The 12983-nt window shown below is 42.4% G+C and overlaps 1 protein-coding gene across 1 annotated transcript in view; it reads right to left on the bottom strand.

Moving 5' to 3' along the window:
• The window catches only part of TFEC (transcription factor EC), a 122542-nt gene extending 110537 nt beyond the window's left edge, over positions 1-12005 (bottom strand). The window contains exon 1 of the mRNA XM_081929022.1: positions 11846-12005. Coding sequence (XP_081785148.1) covers positions 11846-11851 — 6 coding nt within the window. The 5' untranslated portion in view covers positions 11852-12005. The remainder of the gene's footprint in view (positions 1-11845) is intronic.
• Between the last annotated feature and the right edge of the window lie 978 nt (positions 12006-12983).

The following is a 12983-nucleotide window of genomic DNA, read 5'->3' as shown; positions in this document are numbered from 1 at the left end:
CTCCAGCACTCATCTCCGGAACAAGCGCCAACAGTTAAGGGGAAGGTTGCAACCTCCGGTGGCTTCATAGCACTTCACTGCCACCAGCGGGACTCAATGTGACAATAAAGACCACGATGCCAACAAAAACAGCAGAACGGGAGATGTGGGGGGAAGCCAGACAAAAGAGACTGTGCTTGCTGGCAAACAGGGTACATATTTAATATTTAACCATGCCAGAGTTGACTGGGTTATTTTACATTGATCCCCACCAGTGGTGTATGTATATATATTATGAAGGTTTAGAATATTTATTTACTTTTTACACTGCAACAGAAGCCAACAGACTTGAACTTCTGTTTTGATTAGAAATTGGAATTCTTTTGGTGTTGTAGTATGTGTGTGAGGAGGGGGCACTTAGCTCTCTACAGTTACCTGTGAGGAAGGCCTTTGAACATGGTCTATTTTTTCACGTTACCCCTTTCTCTCACGTCACCTTTTTAAAAAGCTTTTTTTTTAAAGTGGTAATCATACATAGGAATACACTACATGTTTATTTTTTTAAGCTCCCCCCCCTGACCCCACATTTCAATGTGAATTCACAATCTTGAATGCTTTGTGGTAATATTAATTCACCTCAGCCATACATAACCTCCAGGTTCGTCACTACCACCACCAGCCTAAACTTGTGGGGGCAGGGAGGTCTATAGGAATTAGATTCTTCTGATCAAGGACTCTATTCAACATTGGAATGAAGTCAAGTGTTTGAACTTTAGGTTGGGAATCAGCCAGGATTTGGATTCTGCAGGTCGTCCACCCTGCTGCCCAATTGTTTCCCTGCTTGCCCTCACAGAGGCCATCTTGGCTGTGGTGTTGAAGAGCTCAAGGACTCCACAAAGTATGTACCAAAGAGGTCTTGCCTAGAGTGGTTCATGAGTTCATGGCCTGCACAACAACCATGGGATCATCTCAGATTATATTTGGTTCACCACATGTGGCAGGACACAGATTTGATATCGTCTTCTGTTTTGGAATAGAGGGTAATAAACAGTGGATGGGTGAGCTGCAATTGACTCCATTATCGCAGACAATATCATCACAGGCTTGTGGTGGACAGGTTTGACCTGTAACTATAATATCTGTAGGGGTGGAGGACCAGTTTTGATTATCAGCTATAGACAGCTGATTCAACCAATGGATCCCTGGGGGTGCTAGAGAAATTTCCTATGGGTATGTCTGGCATTCCTGCTAAAGTTCTGGTCACTGACTGGAATGTGGGGTGAGCCAGCAATATCACTCCCAAGTGTCCTTGGCTCAGACTCATTTCAGCATCTAGTTACTCAGAGGAGCTAAGGGCAATGAAGCAACAGGTCAAGCAGCTGAAGAGCAAGTGTTAGAAGACTTGTAACAAATGCAATCAAACATAGATAAGACCCATTGGAAGGAGCTCCCATTGATCGCAGTGGAATTACTTCCTTGTAAGTAGCCACAGGAATCATAAACTACATGAAATACAGTTCCTTCAGTTGAACATTAGACAAGGATGTTGGAACTCCTCATATCCTACTTTTGCCATTTCCTTAACTGGGGGACACATTTAAAATGGTTGGGGGGGGAGCGACAATTGTGGGGAGGGAGCGAAAAGGCAAGCTTAATTCTCTAATGGCATAATTCTCTAATAACATAGGAGAGACATCTAGTGGTTAAAGATAAATATGTGAAATACAAGACAATAATGTGGACTATTGCCTATGAAAGCTCATATAGTAAACCATGAATGTTTCTTAAGAGCTCACAGCAGTTACTGAAGCCATAGAGTACAGTCTGAGAATCTTAAGAACTGAAAGGAGCAATGTTGACATAGGAAGTAGCCATGCAGGGATGACTTTCCTCATACGCCTTGCTCCTCATCACAACTACACCGGTTTACATGTGGATAAAATTGAAAAAGGGGAACTGGTGGAAAGGGACAGCTTAGATGCCTGTGTAGGCCATATTGCAAGCCTCTAAGAGCCATCTGCAGCCCTCAGGTCACACATGGACTAGATGATTCTACTCGGCTTTCTATGTTTCTAAAAACAAAAATTTCTTATAGAGGGTTATTGCATAGTGGTGAAGGGGGGGTGGGGAGAAGAGGCGAAGTCAACAGATAAGTCCAGCATCAAATAGACAAAAAGTGAACCAAAAAAATAATAAGGGGATCAATACTGTTGATCCAATATTGATGGAGGAGTTTCAGTTGATGTAGCTGAAGGATATGGCAAGTTCTTGGATTGGCTTTGTGTGACTGCATGTGCCCCTCTTGGCGGCAGGGGGGCAGGGAGAGGATATGGGGAGGGAGTTTATAAATGCCTCATTCTAATAGCAAGTTGTTCCCACCATCTCAAGGAGGAAAAAACAAGGCCATTTCTAAAGATGGCTTCCCAGGACCTAGAAAATCTAAACAGCTATAGGCCCATGGCAAACGTTCCCTTCTTGAGCAAGACTCTGGAGGAGATGGATGCTACACAGATCCTTGTGATGAGAGAGAGGGGTGGGACTGTAACCCCATTGATTTTTTTTTACCTTTCAGGAACTTTTGATGCCATCAATCACGGTGTCCTTCTAGGATGGCTGTCTGATGGCAGCACATGGTTTTGCTCCTACCTGGTCTCTCAGACCCAGAAAGTGGTGCTGGGCAGGGGTGTATGTTTAGCCATGTGGAGCTTGTATTACGGATTTCCACAGGGCTCGATCCTATCTCCCACACTTCTTAATAGGAAACCATTGGGGGAGGGAGCTGGAGTTTTGGAGCATGTTGTCTTCAACACAGAGATGGCACACTATTTCTCTTCTTCATCTTCATCAAGTGTAGCAGTGGGTGTGCTGGACTGGACAGGTCCCTGGCTGTGGTGAAGGATGGATGAGACTTAATCCAAACAAGACAGAGATGATGTGCGTATCGACCAGTTCTGGAAGGGGTTGCATTTCCTCTGAAGGATTAGATTCACAGCTTAAGCTACTGCAATTAGCAGCACTGTGCTACATTTCACCAGCATAAGCTGGTGGCCCTGGCATCAACAATCTGCTTTATTATAATATTTTATTTATTTGATTTATATACCGCCCTTCCTCAAAAGATCTCAGGGTGTTTCACAAGATAAATCTATGCTCTAGTAAACTCCCATCTAGGTTACTGCAATATGTTACAGCAGTTCACAGGACTGTGCCTGAAGATGGACCAGAAATTTCAGGTGGCCCAGAATTCCCCAGTGAGATTCCTAACAGGAATCAGCCATTCTGAATGCATTATGATGGTCCTTGCTGAACAAGCTTACATTGGTTTTCAGCAGTTTTCTGGGCCCCAATTCAAGCTATAAAACCTTTGGACCGCAGCACGTGAAGGAAAATTTCTTTGGCTTCTGGGCCAGAGCTCCCCCACCCCTGCACTCAATTTTTGTTGTCTTACATTGCCTAGGCTAGGTCAATATAACTTGTGATGACACCACCGCAATACAGAACTTCAACAACATATGGTGGCTAAGTAAACCTCCAGTTTTTGCTGTTTGACTAGTACTACAAACAAACAAACAAACAAACAAACAAACAGAAGTTGTCAGTCCCAGACAGTGCACAACACATCACTCGAGCGAGTTGCATTTGGCTCCCTGGCCCTCAAATTATACAGGCCAAGCCAGGATACATGATCCTTTTGTTGTTGTTTAGTCGTGTCCAGTTCTTCATGACCCCATGGACCAGAGCACGCCAGGCACTCCTGTCTTCCACTGCCTCGTGCAGTTTGGTCAGTCTCATGTTGGTAGCTTTGAGAACACTGACCAACCATCTTGTCCTCTGTCATTCCCTGCTCCTTGTGCCCTCCATCTTTCCCAACATCAGGGTCTTTTCCAGGGAGTCTTCTCTTCTCATGAGGTGGCCAGAGTATTGGAGCCTAAGCTTCAGGATCTGTCCTTCTAGTGAGCACTCAGGGCTTATTTCCTTAAGAATGGATAGGTTGTATCTTCTTGCAGTCCATAGGACTTCTCAAGAGTCTCCTCCAGCACCATAATTCAAAAGCATCTATTCTTTGGCGCTCTTTAAATCACTTTTAACTGGTTGTAGGATACGTGTTCCTACAACCAGTTAAAAGTGATTTAAATCGATTTACAATCCTTCATGCATCTATTCAGAAGTAAGTCCCATTGAGCTCAATGGTGCTTACTCCCAGGAAAGTGGTATAGAATTGTAGTCTCAATTACTTCTTTTTTTATATATAAAAAAGAAATCAATATAAGGCATTCTGCCAAGAACGAGGACCTCTTATGCTCCCTTTCTATGAAATTCACCACAGTTTTTTTTATTTAAAAAATCTGCTCCGATACATATTCTTGCTTCCTTGACTTCTTGCAATCGTAGCGGCATTACACTTAAGGGCTTCATTCTTTACTGTGGCAATTACAATCATTTTGTTTCATTTATAATCCCCTTTTAGAGTAAATGAACATAAAGACATAGATGGATTTTAAATGACTGTCTCTGTCACATACATTTGTAGAGGACACTAAATCTCCCGAGAGTTAGATTTGTGTTAATTAAATCTACAAAAAGAGAGAGAGAGAGAGAGAGAGAGAGAAGACTCCATAAGGTCCAAAGCATGCTTAATGAATTAACACGGAAGCCCTGTTGAGCAGGCCTTTTAAACTATAGTGAAACAAATCAACTCACACTTTATTACTACCCACTTAACAAATTAAATCTGTCACTTTATATCATAGTAAACCAGGGTTTTTCATAAATGCTAATTAAAGCCATTAAAAATGGAAATCTCCCATGCAGCTTATGCAAAGCATGCCTATTGATGCAAAGAGATAGGTCCTGTTTGTTCTTCTGAATGAAAACTAGAACTTCGACTCTGACAAGCTAGACTGCGGTGGGAGGGACAAGCATACGAGCCTAAATAAAACAAATACAGATTTATTTTTTTTAAATAGGATTCAGAAGAGATTGAACTTCCAAATTGGCTTGGAATCATCCTTTAAAGCCACTGTGATTTATCTATTTTAACTAGCACTGCAGCATCTTACACTTACACACACACACACACACACACACACACACACAAACAAACAAACAACTAGTAAGTCAGTAGCTAGAAGCTGGAAACATATGCAATGGATTGCTTTTACCAGCTCAAGTAACACTTTTTGCTCCCATTTTGCAGAGGAAAATGCCTCGGTTTTACTGGCTCTCAGCCAATGCCCCTTCCAATTAGAAATGGAAAATACTGGCAGACTGGCCGATCCGTGTGCCTCCTTTCACAAGCGATGGAGAGAACTGTTGGGTGATAACCAGCTAAGTCCTACTCAGAGCAGATCCCCAGAATCACATAATTTAAATCCATTGATTTCAATGGGTCTACTCTGATGACTAACCATCATGTGCTAGTGTCTCTACACCAGTGTTTCCCAACCTTGTGCCTCCAGCTGTTTTTGGACTACAATTCCCATCATCCCTTGCCACTGGTCTTGCTAGTCAGGGATGATGGGAGTTGTAGTTCAAAAACAGCTGGAGGCACAAGGTTGGGAAACACTGCTCTACACCCTTCTACTTTGACTTGCAGATGGGAGGAAGAGCCACAGTGCCCAGCTGGAAATTTGGCAGCCCTCCTTTACATAGTGACTTATTTCAATGTACAACTTAAATGCAGTTTGTTGCCAATCAGAGTTATATGTGGCAGGGAGCAGTAGCCAAGATCAGCTTCAAGCCATACAGGACTAGAATGATCCATGGTTTGTTGCATTTATTCTTTACATAATTAGAAATACAGCTAAAATATTTTACCTGTACAGTGGTACCTCGGTTTACGAACTTAATCTGTTCCTGAAGTCCGTTCTTAAACCAAATCCATTATTAAACTGAGGTGCACTTTCCCTAATGAGGCCTCCTGCTGCCAGTGCCCTTCCACCGTTCAGCTTCTGTTCGTAGACCGAGGTAAAGTTTGCAAACCAGAGCACTACTTCCGGTTTTGCGGAGTTCGTAAACTGAATAGTTCGTAAACAAGACTGTTCGTAAACCGAGGTATCACTTGTACATTAAAAAGAAAAAGTGTGAAGCTACTCTTGGAACTGCTAGCTGATGTTTTACCCCAGTCAACACCAACAACCCCATATACCTGACACCAGTGACACATATCACAACAGACTCCAAATTTTTTCAGACACAATTTGAAGCCAGCGCTCTCTCTCCCCAGCAGCAAACTCATTTCTTTATTGGGCAAGGAAACTGTTAAGTTGTGGGTGAACACATCAGACGACACAGCAATTCTCCAAACAGCTCTTGTTTATTCACAGACCCAGAACAGAACTGAACTGGAGGGTTCAGCCAGCCTGCTTATATAGAGCTCCACTACAACGCAACAGTAACAACTTTCTGTAACTATCCAATCACTGAACGTCACTTTCAATTCGTTATTCGCATATGTGGACCTGAGTGAAAACTATCTACAGTATCCCCCTGCTGGCCCAGGGTGAGAACTTCAGTACATAACAAACAATGGAAAGTTTGACTCTATTGGGGACAAGATTATTTTCCCTGTTCCATTCCTCCTCCCCACTCTGGCTACATGTGGCCAGATTTACAGAAGATGGTCCTCTGTTCAAAGGGATGTCTGGTCTAGGTGGGTGGTGTAGGAAGGAGGGTGCAGTAGGTGCAGGCTGCCCTGGGTGTTATCACTGCGGGGGGCGACTGCGGGGCCTGACCTGCAGCACGCCTGAGCCACACATCTCTCCTGGGGAGTGACATGGTGGCTGGGGGAACTGCAAGCTCCGCGCTGCCCAAAACAGTAACGTGGGACTTGTGGACTCCGTGCCCCGCCCCAGGTGCTCTGCCCCAGCTTGCCCCGCCCCAGGTGCAGGGCATTTGTGCTGTCCCGGGCACCCAAGCAGCTAGCTATGCCACCAGTCTAGGTCTAGTTTGAAGACAGAGAGTCGTCAGAAAGGAAGCAGACGCCTTGAAGTTGCCTGTTAAAATTGACCTCTGGACAACAGACTCAAGACAGTTCACTTGGCCTTCGCCCACCCTGGTGAGATTGTCTTTCCATGTAAATTATCCTAACTATTTCTCAAGTTGCAGTCATTCATATAAATTAGCATAAGCCCGTTTCATGCAAATCTGTGTCTTCTTTGGAGAGAGTTATGCTTACTCTTTTTTGGGCAATGCGCAAGAGGCTCTCTAGTTCCTTTCCACTCCACCTGCATTCCTGTTGCATTGTTCCACTTTCAGAACAAGCCCAGGTAATTCAGTGTAGAAATACAAGTAGAAATTTGGAGAAGGTTTGGAAATTTGGAAGAATGCCTTCTCTGAATGTCATACATCCAGACTCTCTAAGTGTCTCTATTTGACAGGGATAGTCCCAGATTTACAGAAGCCATCCCGGTTTCTGATTTGATGCCAGAATGTCCCACTTTTCCTTAGGACGCCCTGATTTTTATCAGAGAAATATAGGAGGGTATGGAGTTATGTGATCCCTAAGCCAAGGAGATAACTAACTATGCAGCCTTTATAGGCAGCCCTGTATAGAGAAGTTTTTAAATTATTTATTGTGTTTTATTATGTTTTTATATATGTTGGAAGCCACCCAACATCATCATTGAATAAGACACCCCTCTTTTCAACGGAGAAATGTTGGAGGGTATGTACGTCAATGTTGTGTATGGATGCAGTACTGTATAATGGTTCATATACTGTATCGAAGGGGAAGGCAATGTGGTGTCTTCCAGATATTGTTGGACTACATCTCCCATCATCCCTGACCACTGGCTATGCCACCTGGGATTGATGGGACTTGTTGTCCAGCAACATCTGGAGACACAGCATTGGCTGCCCCAAGTATATAGGCTTGGTAAAACCCGTTCACAACATAACAAATACAAACAAGTAGATGTTCTGTTTTCTCACCCACTCCAACAGGCTTAGCTTGGATTAAACATAGGAAAAACTGGAAACAAACACAAGTCTATACAAGCCATACTTCACTGGATGCCAACACATTAACATTTTGGCCAGGGGAAAGCGCTCACTCACAGCCCATTTCCCCCCCTTAAGAAACCAATTTTCCTCCAGCTGAGTGCAAACAAAGATTTCTTTCATCTTCAGTAATTAGCATGGAATGAAATGGAGAAAATACATGAAAAGCCCAGTCATATCCATGTTTGTTCAGATGTCCTGCAGATTTCAATAGTATTCGGTTTCAAGGCACAGTCATTGATATCACATGAGAGGGAGAGACAGCTGCATGCTGTGGTCATGTCAGCCCTGCTCTTTCCCCCATCAATGCATCGGAAGCCATGTCTGCAGAGGTGACCTGGTTGGTACTGCATTGCATCCCCAGGATGTGGAACCTTGTACATCCATCTGGGTCAATTGTCTAATTCCTGGACTCCACTCCTAATTCCTAGGTGCCATACACTGAATATGGCCTAAATTAAGCTATATTAATTATATAAGCCATGTTGAAATGTAAGTTAGGCTGGCTTCCTGATGACGTCATCGCCTGGAGAGATGGACTCTTAAAAGAGCACAAAGGGAAGCGTGATGATCCATTGAAAATGACATCAGCAAAGCTAAGACTCTGCCAGCCAGAAAGTGGGTGAAGTCCTTCCCTGCTGTCTGAGTTACACAGAAGAACAAAGGCCAATAGTAGAGTTTTCCGTATTTAAGAAAGATAGGATACAAGGGTTTGGGGAACAAATATCACAACTGGAGAGAGACCTGTTGGAATGTAATGTAAAAGTGCTGTCTAAGATGTATAAAATATTATTGGAATGGGGGGGAAAGGATGGGCAAGTAAAATCTTCAATGATACATTGGGCAGTAGATATTGGTTATAATATAGGCATGGAAGCATGGGAATGATTGTGGAATATGGATATAAAATTTACACCATGTTATGGTTTAAGCGAAAATTACAGTGGTACCTGGGGTTACAGACGCTTCAGGTTATAGGCGCTTCAGGTTACAGACTCCGCTAACCAAAAAATATTACCTCGGGTTAAGAACTGTGCTTCAGATTGAGAACAGAAATCGTGTGGCGGCAGCGCAGCGGCAGTGGGAGGCCCCATTAGCTAAAGTGGTACCTCAGGTTAAGAACAGTTTCAGGTTAACAACGGACCTCCAGAACAAAGTTCTTAACCCGAGGTACCACTGTATATGAAAATGAGATAGCGATGGTATCTAACACTGAGTAAACTGGGGAAAAATGTATGAATCTAAATCAAACAAGTGTTGGAAATGTAAAGAGAAAGAAGGTTCTTTTTAGTGGTATTGTAGTAAGGTTAAGGCTTACTGGGAAATGATATATAATGAAATGAAAAGGATGTTTAAAATAATGTTCTTAAAAAACCCCAGAAGCTTTTCCCTTTGGGAATTATAGGGACAGAACTACCTAAAATGTATAGAGACTAATTCATGTGTGCTACTACAGTGGCAAGTATGTTACCTGCCCAAAAATGGAAAGAAGTAGTAGTCCCAGCAAAGGAAGAATGGATACAGAAACTTATAGAATATGCAGAAATGGCAAAACTTACTGGAAGAATAAGAAATCAAGATAACAAACATTTTATAAAAGAATGGAAATTGTTTATTGAATATTTAGAGATAAACTGCAAACAGATAAAAACATTGGCAGCATTATTGTAATAACCTGCAGTTTCATAAGAGTATATATTTAAAGATGAATAAATGAACAAATTAAGTTAAATTGGATATGCAGAAAAAATATATATAAAAAATTGAGGAACCACAGAAAGTAGGGGAAGTAAAGTTCTGAACAGTCAAAATGGTTGTAAAATCAGTGAAATGCATAAATCTGAAAAGTATAATTTTTTTTTTAGTAGAGTTTTCAGGATTGTGGTTTTGCCTAATATAAGAGGAAAACTAGTGGCATTTTATAAGCAGTTTGCAAGCTGGAGAATGAGCAATGTGGGATGGCAGTTTGAATCCAAGGTGGCAGCCATGGAAGAAATAGAACCCCCTTGAGGTGTAGTGCTTTGAACCCCTCCATCGTAGGCTCAGGTTGTATATATGTGTAAATAAACCCTATATCATAAAGACACCACAGTCTCCGCTGTGCCCCATTTCCAAAGTAAACACGAACCCTTGGCAAAGTGCCTGGAACCCATGGAATTTCGCACTGCTTGGAGGTTGGGATGGCATGCAACAGTATGGTAAAAAGATAGAGCTCGCAACTTTTTACAACTAAAAATATCCAAGTGACATTTAAAAACCAGGAAGTATGTCGAGATGTGAAATGGAATGAAGCAGATTTCAACATTCTCATGCTACATTGTTAAAATAACAGATCAATCATTGCTGATAACAAAGCTCCTAGCAGTGAATCATTCAAACGACATTATGCACATCCAAATGCTATATTAAACCTCTAATGTTCTTAGTCAAGCAAAATAGCACTTTACGTCTTAAGCAGCTCACCTAAACTGAGCATCTATGAGATTATTATAGGGCTGCTTCATACAGGTTCAATTTATGACTGTAACTATCAATTTGTGACTTAGATGTATGGATGTGTGCTTTCATGGGTAACACAGCAGTGGGAAACTTAAAAACATGACCTCGTTTAATACTAGGATACCCTGACGCCAAAGTCAAAGGGCTGACTTTAAGATCAGTCAGAAATTTCTGAGCCTTGGACAGAAATATTACTTCCTCAATTAAGCCAGTAGCTCTGTCTCGAAACCTAAACTGGCCAACTGTCAGTCACCAAAATATTTTGTGTGGTTTTTCCACCATTTGCTCTGGCACTGAGTCACTATATCTTCCTAGTCTCTCAGCAGTCTACAAACATCTTAAGTCACTTAAATACCCGAGCTCTAATGCTGTCGCCTTCAACTCTTGAAAATGCTTTTACAAGTCATAGAATTGTAGAGTTGGAAGGGATCCTTGGGGTCATCTAGTCCAACCCCCTGCAATACAGGAATTTCAGCTGAATCATCCATGGCATGACCATCCAACCTCTGCTTATAAACATCCAAGAAAGGAAGAGTCCACAACCTCCCAGGGGAGACTGTTCCACCATCAAACAGCCCTTAACGTCAGGAAGTTTTTCTGTATGTTTAGCCAGAATCTCCTTTCTTGTAAGTAGAAGCCATTGGTTTGAGTCCTACCTTCCAGAACAGGAGAAAACAAGCTTGTTCCCTCTTCCATGTGACAGCCCTAAAGATATTTGAAGATGGCTATCATATCTCCTCTCAGTCTCCTCTTTTCCAGGCTAAACATACCCAGCTCCTTCAAGCACTCTTCGTAAGGCTTGGCTTCCAGACCTTTGATCATCTTGGATGCCTTCCTCTGCATACATTCCAGCTTGTCAACATCCTTCTTAAATTGTGGTGCCTGGAATTCGAAACAGTATTCCAGGTGTGGTCTGACCAAGAGTGATTTATATGCCCCCCCATCTGGCTGGGTTGCCCCAGTCACTCTGGTCAGCCTCCAACAAATTATAAAACCACAGTGAAACATCTAACATCCCTATACAGGGCTGCCTTCAGATGTCTTCTAAAAATCATATAGTTGTTTATTTCATTGACATCTGGCGGGAGGGCGTTCCACATTGTCAACAGACAATGATAGGTTTAAAAAATATTTAATAAGATTTGGATTTGGAGTATGTAATAGCAGATGAAGAGAAATGGTCATGTTCCCAATGTTATGTGTTCCTCAAGTGATAAGAAGTTCCAGAAGCAGTCCTTACCCAAGTCTGTCTTTCTTTGAAAAAGAGAGATCATTTCATGGTATCTGGGTTTATTCACAAATATACAAGTTGAACATACCTCCCTAGAAAATTGGTTAACAATTAAATATTCGAATAAAAACTTACCTGCATAATAATGTCTCCTGCATCCGACTGGAAAAAGTTACTTTCTCTGCTTTACGAACATTGTACATTGCTCAGATTTAAGTAGACAAGGGAAGTTAAGCTCTATCACCCGGAGTGCCACTTCCCCTTTCCAACGTCATGCTAATTTTTCTGGCAGGGTTGAACTAAAATATCAACAAAGAATGACTAATCCAGCAGTGTCACAGGGCTAATTGATTATATCAACATTTATCTCCGCTGAGGCCATGTTATATTCCATACTCTGCTCCCTTGAAGAAGGGACATTCTGGAAATGAGCATCAAGGGGGGATATCAATCAATATTTCTTCATTGCACAGCAAGAAATTGCATTGCCACATATCAAGGACGCCCAAACAAGAATATAGTTAGCTTATATATCAAACGCACATTAAGAGCACAAAGCTGTGCATGTCTACTCAGAAGTAGGTCCCCTTGAGTTTAATAGAGCTTACTCCCAGGTCTGTGGGAGCAGGATTGCTGCCTAAGCAGTTGAACATTTCTTATTGTCAGCTCTACAGTATATTAACTCATTTTTCAGTATTTGTGATCAAGTCTTAGCTGCACTCACGGCAAAGATTGCTAGTTTATAAGTCACCATCTTGCTAGTGACAGGGCAAATTAAAAAAATATTTTCTGCCGCCATCCTGTAATCTATACTGAGGAGGAGGATTGTATGGCAACAGTCTGCTTGCCCTCATGCACCAATGGCTGCATTTGCTCCAATACCTCTCCATCAGGACCGGCCCTAACATTAGGCAGAGGGAGGCAACTGCCTCTTGCAGCAGATGCTGCAGGGGATGTGGAGGGCAACAGCCTCCCATTAGTCCTTCCAAATCTCCCAAGCCAGCCTGCCCTGCACCCACTAAGCAAGCCTTCTCACCCTAGGTGTGGTGGTGGTGGAGGAGACACTGTCCCATCCGCAGTACTGCAGTAATATTCAGCTACCATTCCAATTGGATTTTATACTTGGAGTGGGAGGGTGTCATAATATCCTTTGCCTCGAGCAGCAAAGCATCTTTAGCCTATCCTTGCTGTCCATGCCAGTGGGAGCAGGAATTTCAACGTCAGCAAAGTCCACATCCTCACAAACGGGAGTTGTGGTTCAAGTCTGTAAAAA

Source organism: Podarcis melisellensis (genome assembly GCF_964234715.1).
Source record: "Podarcis melisellensis genome assembly, chromosome: 10".
Lineage (NCBI taxonomy): Eukaryota > Metazoa > Chordata > Lepidosauria > Squamata > Lacertidae > Podarcis > Podarcis melisellensis.
The sequence above is the reverse complement of the archived record's forward strand: the minus strand, read 5'-3'. Positions and strand labels throughout refer to the sequence as shown.